This window comes from Ahaetulla prasina, chromosome 3 (genome assembly GCF_028640845.1).
Source record: "Ahaetulla prasina isolate Xishuangbanna chromosome 3, ASM2864084v1, whole genome shotgun sequence".
Classification (NCBI taxonomy): Eukaryota; Metazoa; Chordata; class Lepidosauria; order Squamata; family Colubridae; genus Ahaetulla; species Ahaetulla prasina.
This window is the reverse complement of record NC_080541.1, coordinates 168,764,598-168,778,451: the sequence shown is the minus strand read 5'-3', so window position 1 is coordinate 168,778,451 and position 13,854 is coordinate 168,764,598. Positions and strand designations below refer to the sequence as shown.

Here is a 13,854-nt window from a genome sequence, read left to right as displayed (position 1 = left end):
TGGTACTGACCAAGGCAACTGCAGATCTGCATGATAGAATTTATTCAAGAAAGGAATTACAATATGAAACCCTCATTTCTCTTGTATCTCATTTCACACATGTACAAAGTGGCTTCGACTGCATGGTTGCATCTGTCCTTGTGATATTTTTTTTTATATCCACTGCCCCCATCAGTCTGCCATGGGTGTTTCAGATGCTGGTTGCTTTATTAGCCTCTTTCAGGAATAGGACATTTCCCTCATAGCAGTCAGATTGTGGCTTTTTCCCCCTTTTTTTTAGAAAATTCATTGATTTTCTCGTCCTGATGGATTCTTGAAAATGAAATGTTTGACATTTGAATAGTAACTTTTTGTTGTTGTTGTTGTTGTTTATTTCTTTTTGGCTCACTTTTATTTTAAAAAATCTACTATCGATTATAATTTCTAAGGGTTGTTTTTCTATAACATTTTTTATTTTATTTTTATTTATTTATTTATTTATTTTTGTCAAACACAACAGTATATGTAAGTATAAGCATGAAATAACCATACGAATTGGATACAATCAAAGGGAACATTAGGATAGGAACCGTAGGCACGCTAGTGCTCTTATGCAGTGCTCTTAGGAATGGGATGAGGTCAATGGTAGATAGATAGTCTTTGGTTAAAGCTTTGGGGATTTTGGGAAGAGACCACAAAGTCAGGTAGTGCATTCCAGGCATTAAAAACTCTGTTACTGAAGTCATATTTTCTATCCAATCAATTATATTTTCTCCAATCAAGATTGGAGCAGTTCACATTAAGTTTAAATCTATTGTGTGCTCGTGTATTGTTGCGATTGAAGCTGAAGTAGTCTTCGACAGGAAGGACATTGTAGCAGATGATTTTATGAGTTATACTCAGGTCATGCCGAAGGCGGCAGAGTTCTAAATTTTCTAAACCCAGGATTTCAAGTCTGATGGCATAAGGTATTTTGTTGTGATCAGAGGAGTGGAGAACTCTTCTTGTAAAATATTTCTGGACACGCTCAATTGTATTAATGTCCGAAATGACATTATTTTTTTATTTTGCAATGATCAATATTGCTTTTATTGTCACAGTTCACTGCAGTATTTCTTACGAATGACAACCCAGAATACTTAATTGCTCAAGGTGAATAGCAAGAAACTTTTGTTCTTGCTATTCAAGAAACTGAGCATTGAAATAGCCAGAAATCCATTGTCACATATAAATGAGACTTAAGCAGATTGGAGTTTGTTTGATTACTTCAAGTCAGTTTATGATGTAGAAATACAGAGTGCAAGAAAATTATTGTAAAAAACAAACTAATTAAGATTTGTTTCTTGATCCATTGTAAGCTAAGTGTAATAAACAAACTACTAATTTAATAGATTAAACTATTAAAGAATTTTTGAAAACAGATAACTATGATATTGGTTCAACTACTTCTGATTTATGCTTTATCTTATTGTGTTCAAATAAAAGTGCACATTTGATGGAAGAGCAGTTAGTAAGGTGAATAAAAGTAAAAGAAAAAAAGAAAAACCCCTCACCAAAGAGAGAAACCAACTTTTGTACTCATTCACTAACAAAATTCATAGTTGATTTCCATGGTAATCACATGATTGTGAGGTTCTTGGCAATAATTGCAAGCAAAAGAGTGTGCCATTTAAGACAACCACTATAGGTTTAAGAAAATGAATTGGGATCCTACTCCTGTGGTGAAATCACTGAAGGAAAAAACCAATATCCACTCAATTAAACATGAGATATATGTTTATATCTGTAGATATATATATACCAAGACATCCTTGTGTGTTCAATCACACTTGGCCAATAAAATTCTATTCTATTCTATTCTATTCTATTCTATTCTATTCTATTCTATTCTATTTGTAGATATATAGATCTGTAGAGATATATGTAGAGATATATTTCTTGGAATTCCTAATCTTTGGAATGATGGTCTTACCTTCTTATGCACCTGTTGTTCTTTGGCAGAATGAGCCTTCACATGTTTTCTAAGGGAACTTGGGTCAGTGTAACGTTTAGAGCATCCAGGAATCTGGCAAGCATACGGCTTCTAAAAGTGTATAAGGGGAAAAATAGATAATATGGAAACTACATCTGCTTTGAAAACATCCTCCTTAAAATATGAACTATTATGTTAATAAAATAAAACATTCATTGGTGATGTTCAAACATGTTGTAAAGCATTCAACTGTGTGTTCAGCTTGAAACTACAACTTACAGGCGAATATAGATATAAAAGGCAAATTTACATCCAGGCCTGCTATAGAGGTCACTTTTTATTCTCTTTTATTCTCCTCATTCTCAGTTTAGCCAAAATGCTTTACATCTTTGGGAGTTTAATAAAATTTTAATAAAGTCAACTGGATAAAAGTGCAGTCAGAAAAACTGAACTATTTACAATGATTTAATAATGTTTTATATATATTATTTATATTATCACTTTTAAGAAGTACCCGTGCTGTCTCCAATACTCAGAAACTATACATACAATTCTGCAGTTATTTTATTAAGTTTTCACGGTCATGCATCTTGAGTTCCTATGGGCAACCCGCAGATAGGAAACACCAGTTCAGGCAACAGTATTTCTTTATGATAAGAGACAGGCAGCTCATCGGCCATTGTGTTCAATCCTAGTGAAAATCACCTGGACAGCCTTGAAGGTATTCAAACTGACATAAATCGGTATTTAAGCAATTCAATCTAAAATGTATTTCTGAAAATCAGATTTTTAAAAGAAACTTGCTTTCTACCTTATATGCATATTTTATCTTTTACGATCTATTACAATGATAATGCGATATTCTACAGTTATTTAGGACTTAACCCTAGCTAACATAGCCAAGGAACTGTAAAACAAATTAGAGGCAGCCTTGATCTGTAGTATTTATTCTTTATTCTGTTTACAAGCTGGCCCCATCATTGCTCTCTAATGTCTGTTATCCCACAGTATGGAAGGCTGAGCTATCAGACCTAATCTTAGGATGATTATAGAGCACTATCTTAAAGCATTTTTGCTATCGTTTTAATATCTTTTCACTGGCACCCAGAAAACTACTGACAAAATTAAATGATTTTGGATTACAAGGTTAATAGCATTGCCAATATTGAAAAATCAGTCAACTTACTGCTTTTTTTACAAAAAAATGTACATGTAATCCAGTTTCAGGATAGCTTGAGACCTAAATCTAACCTAATAATCTGCTATTCAATCAAACCAGTACATTCTAGCAGGTCTTTGTAATTATTTACAGATTCTCCTTTCAGAGAAGATAAACGACAGATTGACCTGCCTTTGGAATCTGAAATCAATTCCACATGCATTCAATAAGAAATAGGCAGTCCATATAAATCCGCTTTCTTTGTAGACACCTCCAAAGGAATAAGTAGTCCTGCTTCTTGTGCTAGCAGGAAATTTCCAAAGGAATAATAAGATCATTCACCAGCTCGAGACTCCAAAGGCTAACCTGATATGTACCCAAAAACTTGTATATGAAAGTCAATTTACTGAACACACAGAGAACTGAAATTTGAGGAAGGATGATGGAAACCATTAAATAATTCCTTAGTGGAATTAAACAGGTATAGTTCTACCCTGCAATGGCGACACATTATTAAGGATGGGAAAATTAAACCAGAAAAATTCCATCTGTACTAGTCCAAGCCTTTTCAATCTCACTGCCACACAATATTCAGTTACATAGCTCACTTATAAAGGGGATTGGAGTTTAAACTGTCATGAACTGCCAGTTTTGTGTTACATGGATTTAAAGCACTAACATCAGCATGCAAGATGCATTCTAATTTACTATATATTCAGTAATCAAAAACAAAAACTGCTAGTGTGATACGAAGCTAAATCCCTGGGAAGATTAACAGGATAAAAATGGATGTTATCTTGTGCAGACTATAAATACTTGAAAAAAATGTAAAAATAGGTTCAGTAAGAGTAAATAAGTTATTAATAAAAGGTTAGTTAAAGTTGTTACCGTACCTTTTTGCTGATTAGAAGTATTTCAGATAGGAAGGAAGAATATGGAATAAACGGTACAAACAAAGAAAGAAAAAGGAAGAAGGGAGAAAAACAGAATAGAAAAGTTAAAGAGGCTCTTTGCAATAAGACCATCCAAAAAGATACAAGAAAAGAGAGGGACTTGCTTCTGCGTACATCACAAAGTCTACAACTGCTTTGAGGGATACATCTGCCTTCCCTCCCCCTCCCTTCCACTTGTATTAATGTCAAGCCATTAAACTTCAAAAAGGTGCATCCTATATGACATATTAAGTTTCAAAAGAGCCACATTTTAGAAGTAATTACAAATTCAAATCCCTAAAGCTGATTTTCAAATAAATAAAACATTGTTATTGTAAGCGTGCTTGGGTTGGAAAATGTGACTGAGTGGCTTGTTTGTTTTTGGAAGGCATAATGTACATTACACATTCCTTAATGCTGCACTGTCTGAAATGTGTAGCTAGTTTAAAAGTAAATATCAATTAACCTCTAGGTTTCTGCCACATAAACACCCAGCCAAACATTAAACCACATATTCACCTCTTTCAAAAAGACAAAGGGAGGACTTATGAGTTGTGGAGCAGTAGCTAAGATGACTAAAGAGTCTGCTTAGCTTTCATGGGTGATTGACCATGGTAGAGGCTAACATGACCTGGGCAGTAGAGTAACATTGCCATTTTCCACACTCCAATCGTTTCAAGTATCTTAGAAAGTTAATAGAACATTCTGTTGTTACCAGCTCCATGTACAAACTTCTTTATATCTCCTGTTCATCTCTTTTTCTTGCAAGTGCTATGGATTATTTGTATTAATAAAGTTTCATTATTATAAGATATAAGGAAAAAAAAGGATGGAGTAATGCATTCAGTAACTGGATACAGTAACTGGATACATGTGTTAATGTCCGGGGGGGGGGGACTTATAATGCTGTAAAACATTAAAATAACTTAAACAAAAAGAATTATTGGTTGAGAATGCCTATTTTAATTTTGAAAAGTGTTTTTAGATGAACCTGGGAAATGTCCTAAAAATACAAATTTGTTTCTGCACACTATTCACTAATAACACAGAAAAAAAGTCAGAAAGACATAAGAAACACCATTCATTCATTCATTCATTCATTTATTCACCCATTCATTCAGGTGACACCTTTATAGAAATGTAGGTTATATCAGAGTATAGAAAAGAAGTAAATATATTTAGAGGCCAATTTTCTTCATTTGATGATCTACAGATGTGTTTGGCTACCAATTCAGAGCTGTCATCCAAAACCTATAAAAGACAGCCGATGAGGGATCACGCAAGCAGGCTTTCACTTATAATCTTGGGCAACAAAATGCACTTTAGTTAGAAACAGCCAAGATTTTAAGTCTATAGAGAAAGATTTCCAAAGGTATATAAAGTATTAATTCAGATGAAGACAAATTAATTGCATGGGAAAATAGAAGAAAAGCAAACCTGGTGATTCCCTGTAGTTGATATATTGTAACCTTCCTTAACCAAATGCTCTCCTGATGTTTCGGGTAAAAATTCCAGGATTCCCTACCACTATTATCAATAATGCTGGAAGTTGTAATGGAAAAAATAGGAAATCAACTATAGATATATAAATTACTGGTTATAATGCTTTGTTTTGTGCTAGCACTACTATCTAAAATATTAAGTAAGGTTTCTTCACCCCAATATTTTATATATTTTGGGCAACTCTTTTATCTGATGTATGGTAATGTTTTTAGTATGTTATATTTTGAGATGAGTAAAATTTAAAAATTTAACATTATGATAAACCATCTAGAACAGGGTTGTCAAGCTCACGGCCTGTGGGCTGGATGCGTCACACGCTGGCCATGCCCACCCCCATTTTAGAGAAGGGGAAAAAGTTCTGATATGTCACATGATAACGTGTTGTTGCAAGTTTGACACCCCTGATCTAGAATCATACGTTAATGAAGAACAATATACATAAACCCAATAACATGCAAAACCATGAGCCGTGGTGGCAGAGTGGTTAAGACTACAGTATTGCAGGCTAACTTTGTCCACAGCCAGAAATTTGTTCCTGACCAGCTCAAGGTTGACTCAGCCTTCCATCCTTCTGAGGTCAGTAAAATGAGGACCCAGATTGTTGGGGGCAATATGCTGACTCTGTAAACCGCATAGAGAGTGCATTATGAAGCAGTATATAAATCTAAGTGCTATTGCTATCTCTGGATTGTTACTAATACTTGCTCTATTTTCTCTTTTAAAAACTATCATTCCCAAATACCATGGGTCTTATTTTCATCATTTTTCCATCATGGCAATGACTACATTGTTGTATTTTATCAAAAGAAACTTGTGATGGTTGCAGAGAAGGACCTGCTATGAGCATGTATTTCACTGAGCATTTTATGAAATAACATCATGCTTACAGTATCCAGGTGTGTTCGCTGATGCTTAGCCCGGTCACTAGAGTTGCTGAAAGCTTTCTGGCAGCCAGGATGCTGACAAAGATAAGGCTTCTCACCCGTATGACTTCGAAGGTGGATCTTAAGATTTTCAAGCCGAGAAAATGCTTTGTTACAACCTTCAAACTGCAATAAAGCCATAAAAAAACTCTGTAAACCTTTATTAAATAAACCATAATATCCTATAATGAATACAATATTTAAAAGACCATCCAAAGTGGGCATGCAACAAATCAACCAGAATTCAGAACATCTGCTAAAATTTATGGATGAAACACATTTGGCTTTGCTGTTTGAATCTTTTACTATGAATGGCACATGGGTTGGTAATACTATTTTCACATATGTATAGTGTTAAGCCTCCAAAACATGGCATTAAATAAAGGAGCTTAAGCATCACAAAAAAACTACTAGATACTTACCAATAACTAAATTTCTTGGAGTGGTCTTCACATGTATGAGCTATATCCATGCACAGAGCATATTTGGAGGCTTACAAGAAATTACAGAATTTCTTGGTGGGTACACCATCCTTTATTTATTTATTTATTTTATTTTTCAAATTTATATACCGCCCTATCTCCCTAAGGACTCAGGGTGGTTCACAGGCAGTTAAAATACATATAAATACAGATTAAAAAAACAATTAAAAAACTTATTCTATTGCCCCAAATTTAAAATAGTATAAATAATAAAAAACCCTTAAAACCCATAACTTTAAAATCTAATCCAGTCCCGCGCAGATAAATAAGTGTGTTTTAAGCTCGCGACGAAAGGTTCGGAGGTCCGGAAGTTGGTGAAGTCCTGGAGGGAGTTCGTTCCAGAGGGTGGGAGCCCCCACAGAGAAGGCCCTTCCCCTGGGTGTCGCCAGACGGCACTGCCTAGCTGACGGCACCCTGAGGAGTCCCTCTCTGTGAGAGCGCACGGGTCGGTGAGAGGTATTTGGTAGCAGTAGGCGGTCCCGTAAATAGCCCAGCCCTATGCCATGGAGCGCTTTAAAGATTGTCACCAGCACCTTGAAGCGCACCCGGAAGGCCACAGGTAGCCAGTGCAGTCTGCGCAGGATAGGTGTAACACGGAGCCACGAGGGCTCCTCTATCACCCGCGCAGCTGCATTCTGAACTAACTGAGCCTCCGGATGCCCCTCAAGGGAGCCCCATGTAGAGAGCATTGCAGTAATCCAGGCGAGACGTCACGAGGGCGTGAGTGACCGTGCATAAGGCATCCCGGTCTAGAAAGGCGCAACTGGCGCACCAGGCGAACCTGGTGGAAAGCTCTCCTGGAGACGGCCGTCAAATGATCTTCAAAGACAGCCGCTCATCCAGGAGAACGCCCAGATTGCGCACCCTCTCCATCGGGGCCAGTGACTCGCCCCAACAGTCAGCCGAGGACTCAGCTGACTGTACCGGGATGCCGCATCCACAGCCACTCTGTCTTGGAAGGATTGAGCTTGAGCCTGTTTCTCCCCATCCAGACCCGTCGGCTTCCAAACACCGGGACAGCACTTCGATAGCTTCATTGGGGTGGCCGGTGTGGAAAAGTACAGCTGGGTGTCATCAGCGACAGCTGGTACCTCACACGAAGCCACTGATGATCTCACCCAGCGGCTTCATATAGATGTTGAACAGAAGGCGAGAGAATCGACCCCGCGGCACCCACAAGTGAGGCGCCTGGTCGGTGAGAGGTATTTGGTAGCAGTAGGCGGTCCCGTAAATAGCCCGGCCCTATGCCATGGGCGCTTTAAAGATTGTCACCAGCACCTTGAAGCGCACCGGAAGGCCACAGGTAGCCAGTGCAGTCTGCGCAGGATAGGTGTAACACGGAGCCACGAGGGCTCCCTCTATCACCAGCGCAGCTGCATTCTGAACTAACTGAGCCTCGGATGCCCCTCAAGGGAGCCCCATGTAGAGAGCATTGCAGTAATCCAGGCGAGGCGTCACGAGGCGTGGTGACCGTGCATAAGGCATCCCGGTCTAGAAAGGCGCAACTGGCGCACCAGGCGAACCTGGTGGAAAGCTCTCCTGGAGGCGGCCGTCAAATGGTCTTCAAAGACAGCCGTTCATCCAGGAGAACGCCCAGATTGCACACCCTCTCCATCGGGGCCAGTGACTCGCCCCAACAGTCAGCCGAGGACTCAGCTGACTGTACCGGGATGCCGGCATCCACAGCCACTCTGTCTTGGAAGGATTGAGCTTGGGCCTGTTTCTCCCCATCCAGACCCGTCGGCTTCCAAACACCGGGACAGCACTTGATAGCTTCATTGGGGTGGCCGGTGTGGAAAAGTACAGCTGGGTGTCATCAGCGTACAGCTGGTACCTCACACGAAGCCACTGATGATCTCACCCAGCGGCTTCATATAGATGTTGAACAGAAGGCGAGAGAATCGACCCTGCGGCACCCACAAGTGAGGCGCCTCGGGGCCGACCTCTGCCCCTGTCAACACCGTCTGCGACGGTCGGAGAGATAGGAGGAGAACCACCGATAAACGGTGCCTCCCACTCCCAATCCTCCAACCGCGCAGCAGGATACCATGGCCGATGGTATCAAAAGCCGCTGAGAGGTCTAATAGGACCAGGACAGAGGAACAACCCCTATCCCTGGCCCTCCAGAGATCATCCACCAACGCGACCAAAGCCGTCTCCGTGCTGTAGCCGGGCCGGAAACCGGGCTGGAACGGGTCTAGATAGACAGTTTCATCCAGGTGCAGAAACTGATATGCCACCATACTCTCTACAACCTTCGCGCGAGCGGGTTGGAGACGACGATAATTACCTAAGACAGCGGGTCAGGAGGGCTTCTTGAGGAGGGCCTCACCACCGCCTCTTTCAAGGCGGCGGAAGACTCCCTCCAACAAGGAGGCACTCGTAATCGCCTGGAGCCAGCCTCGTGTCACCTCCTGGGTGGCCAGCACCAGCCAGGAGGGGCACGGGTCCAGTAAACACGTGGTGGCATTCAGCCTACCCAACAACCTGTCCATGTCCTCGGGAGCCACAGGGTCAAACTCATCCCAGAAAATGTCACCAAGACCACCCTCAGACGCCTCATCTGAATCGCCGCAATTTTGGTCTAGACCGTCTCGAAGCTGAACGATTTTATCGTATAGATAACCGTTAAACTCCTCAGCACGTCCCTGCAACGGGTCATCCTGCTCCCCCTGGTGAAGGAGGGAACGGGTCACCCGAAACAGGGCGGCTGGGCGGTTATCTGCCGACGCAATGAGGGAGGAGGCGTAGCAACGCCTCGCTTCCCTCAGTGCCACCAGGTAGGTCCTAGTATAGGACCTAACTAGTGTCCGATCAGCCTCTAAACGGCTAGACCTCCAGGAGCTCTCTAGGCGTCTTCTCCGGCGTTTCATCCCTCTCAGCTCCTCGGAGAACCAAGGAGCCGGTTGGGATCTGCGCCGGGTCAGAGGCCGCAGAGGCACGACACGGTCTAAAGCCCCAGCCGCAGCCCGTTGCCAGGCTGCAGCTAGTTCCTCTGCCGTGCCGTGAGCCAGACCCTCAGGAAGTGGCCCAAGCTCCGTCCGGAACCTCTCCGGGTCCATCAGGCACCTGGGACGGAACCAACGTTGTGGCTCCGTCTCCCTGCGGTGTTGAGTGGCGGTCAGAAAGTCCAGGCGAAGGAGAGAGTGATCTGACCATGACAAAGGTTCTATGACTACATCTCTCAAATCCAGATCCTTGCCTATTGCATGTAATTAGTCACAGAAGAGGAATGGTTCCTTTGCTAATTTGTAAGAAAGTTTGATAATTGCAACTATCCACTTGGAAAAGTGCTGATCAGAAAGAGACATCTGAAGTCCTAGCGGACAATCACTTAAATATTAGCCAGCAATGTGATGCAGCTGCCAAAAAAGCCAACACAGTCCTAGCCTGCATTTAGAGAGGGTTAGAATCAAGATCATGTGAAGTGTTTATAATGTCTTGGTAAGATCACTCTTGGAATATTGCATCCAAGAAATGGAAGGTCTGATGGAGTTAGCAGAGATGGCTAAATTGACTGTTTTGATTAAAGAAAAAAACACAAATATGGTGTGGTCACAATGGTCACCAGCAGTTTCAGAGAGACCAGGGAATAGTTATTTATTCAATCCAACATTGGCTCCTTTAAGGACATTTGGGTTAGCTTACTTCCTTGTCTTGTTTCACTTTTGGAAATTGCTTGTTAACTGATATTCAGCTATTAGGAACCTTTGTACTGTATATACAACTTTTACAACACTGGATGAGTTTCTGTCAATTTTTAGCAAAAGAGGTTTTAACTACAAGTTTAAGGACTTAGTTTTTTATGGAATAAACAGCAAAGGGGTGATTAAAACTTTGATTTTGGATGAATTAAGGGTCCAGTTAAATTTGAAATAAGATTTTGGAATTAATTGTGTATTAATTAATGGGAAACTAATCTTGTTTTGTATTCTGTAAAAAAATGAGAGGATGAGACATTGAAGGTTGGAAATAAAGATTATAATTAAAGGAGAAGTACACTTAAATTTGACTTGTTAATAAAGAAGAAAGCAAACTATTTTAATTCTTGAACATACTGAAGGATATTTTTGAACAATGGGACCAGAAGTTAATTTTAAGAATATCTGCCTCTATTCAGCTGTGTGAATATAGAATGTGTTTCAGTGATGTTATGGAAGAATAACAAGTTTTACCTGACAAGATTGATCTTAAAGTTGATCTAAAAATTACAGGTTTCAAGAATAATATGGAATATACAAATTGAACATTTGGACATACAAAAGAAACCAGTTGATGTCTTAATAATTAAAAGGAATATACAATTAACAACCATGAGAGTAATATGGATAATTTTGCCATATCAGATTTACAAAAGAGACTTTAACATTAAAGCTTTGCAGAATTTTATGAGAAGAGACAAAGAAAAATTGATAAGAAATTAAGTTCTAAGACATTATTTGAAGGGACTAAAGATTATTACTATTAAAAGTAAATTGAAAGAATATAAAGGCAGTTTATTTGATCAATGTTAAAATAGGTATGTTGTTATCTCTGTTAAGCCTTAATAGACTTTTGTTGATCAGAATTGAAGGGATGAGATTTTTAAGGATCTCTTTATAAATAAGAGATGGGATATGGGCAGAAGAGAACATTTGTTGTATTTTAAGACAAAGTGATAGGTTATTGAATTGTTGATACTTGTTGAGATAAAGGGGAAGTCATTTCTGTATATATTTCTTTTTCTTTACTAGATTCTTATTTTTTTCTTTCCTACTTTCTGTTTCTTTTCTACACTTTCAGTCTTTTAGTTTGCATTAGTTTTGTATCATTGTAGTTATGATTTTTAATATAATTACTATTTTAAAAAAGGAGCATCATTCCTTCTGAGGTGACATTTGCCCTGACCTGGTTGGCATTCTAGAAATGACTGAAGACATGGCTCTGTCATGCAGCCTAGGGATCTAGAGATGTAAAGGGGCAGTTAAATATTTCTAGGAAAATGAATGGTGTTTTCCCACAGATTGTTTTTAATAGTTTAATCCTTTTATTGTTTAATGATTTTTGCAGGGTTTTTGTGGTTGTCTTTTTCTTTTTGCTTTTTAATTCTATAAGCTTCCCAGAATTAGAGCAGCAAGATGTGCAGCTATATAGAGTTATGAAATAAATAAATGGTGATCAAGTATAAGAAAAATATTTAGCTAAACTTGTAGTAATCAGCATCATAGTGCTGTAGCCTCCAGAGAGGGTTTGACCAGAGACTAGAGTGGTGATGATAGTCCTAGAAGCAAGCAATGGTTGAGAACATGATATGAGTCGATGACCCTGATGGCAGAATGGTCATGGGAGAAATGACCAATTACAGATCTGATTGAGTCAAAATACAGAAGGTGGGAAGCCCTGGGTCTGATCACTACTTAATGCAGAGGAATGGTGCAGGGAACATGATCTACATTGGGATTTATTCACACTTTTATTCTAAAATTAAGATTTACTAAAAAAAAAAAACATGGTCCAAATGGATCAACCCAGCAGCACGAACATATACTTTATAGCACCTCAGATAGAGATCAGTGACTTCTATCCAATTTGTCTAAAATGGTGTAGGGGAAGAGGTGATTAGCTTATTCTCCAAAAGCACCAGAAGGCAAGACAAGAAACAATGAATGGAAACTAATCAAGGAGCGAAGCAATCTGGGATTAAGGAGAAATTGAGAACATTTAACCAATGGAACAGCTTGCTTTCAGAAGTTCAAGATGCTTCATCACTGGAGGTTTTTAAGAAAAGACTGGACAGCCACCTGTCTGAAATGGTATAAGTCTCCTGCTTGAGCAAGGGGTTGGATTAGAAGACCTCCAAGGTCCCTTCCAATTCTGTTGTTCTGTTATCCTAAATACAAATGCCAATATTGAAGGCCTTTGTTTTTCCTTCTTTTTGCTTTGACTAGGACTAGGTAAAGTAGATTTGCTGTACTGAGCTCTGGGAACTCCACACAGGAATTTCAGATCTATTTAAGACATAATGTAAAGGTCCCACTGCAATTTTTGAAAGACAACAGAAAGATCAAGGGCCTATAAAAGAATATGTCACTATGATGGCTTGCTTGCAAAGTGTGGCACATAGATGAGAGGAATGCTTGTGTCATGCCAACGCTGTAAAAGCCTGGTTATGCTTACAAGAATTTACTGTGTGGCCCTCTCCAGAGCACAAAACCCAACAATTATATCCATGAAGGATGGACTAATATTTCACGGAGATAAATTGCATTAAAATTGAGGAAATAACTGGCCTAGAATTCAGAGATATATTTGGAGAGGAAATTATCTCTTGAAATATATAATGCCTTTGCTGAGATTCAATATGCAAGATTAATGTCATTGCATAAATGCAGATATATTCAATATATTTTAGAGAGGAATTTTAGAAATAGCCTAGTTATTGCCTAACAAACGTACAACTGTGCAATTTACTTCAATCCTGAAATAAAAATATGCTTGACAATTTAACATTTCAAAGCTGATTTAGAAGTGACTGATATGAAAGTGTAAAAACTCCTGCCTAGAATCCTATCATTTTTACTTTCCTTGTGATTCTGTCTTAATTCCATTTTTGATTCTAGCAAAAAGGGAAGAAGATGAGGAGAAGGAAAAAGAAAAACAGCTGCACCCAGAAGAGAAATATGGGGGATACAGTAGGGGACAATACTGGATACAGATATGGTCATAAAAGAGGTATTGCACTTCAGTAACCAAGAAAGACATGTTGAGGTTCTTCTAACCACTTTCCTTTATTGTTCCTCACCTGTAGACAGAAATCTTTCCAAACTAAAGCAGAAAACTTACACCATTAAACATATAGCATACCTTGAGAGGTACTAGGAAGGGGCTGTCTTAACTCTCTTTCTTTTGTACTATCTAAACTTTG

At 39.3% G+C, this 13,854-nt stretch overlaps 1 protein-coding gene across 1 annotated transcript in view; it reads right to left on the bottom strand.

Annotated features, from left to right (window-relative positions):
• GLIS1 (GLIS family zinc finger 1) overlaps positions 1-13,854 on the bottom strand; it is a 249,581-nt gene that overhangs the window by 41,690 nt on the left and 194,037 nt on the right. The window contains exons 5-6 of the mRNA XM_058175135.1: positions 6,433-6,594; positions 1,952-2,062 (exon numbers count right to left, since the gene is read on the bottom strand). Coding sequence (XP_058031118.1) covers positions 1,952-2,062; positions 6,433-6,594 — 273 coding nt within the window. The remainder of the gene's footprint in view (positions 1-1,951; positions 2,063-6,432; positions 6,595-13,854) is intronic.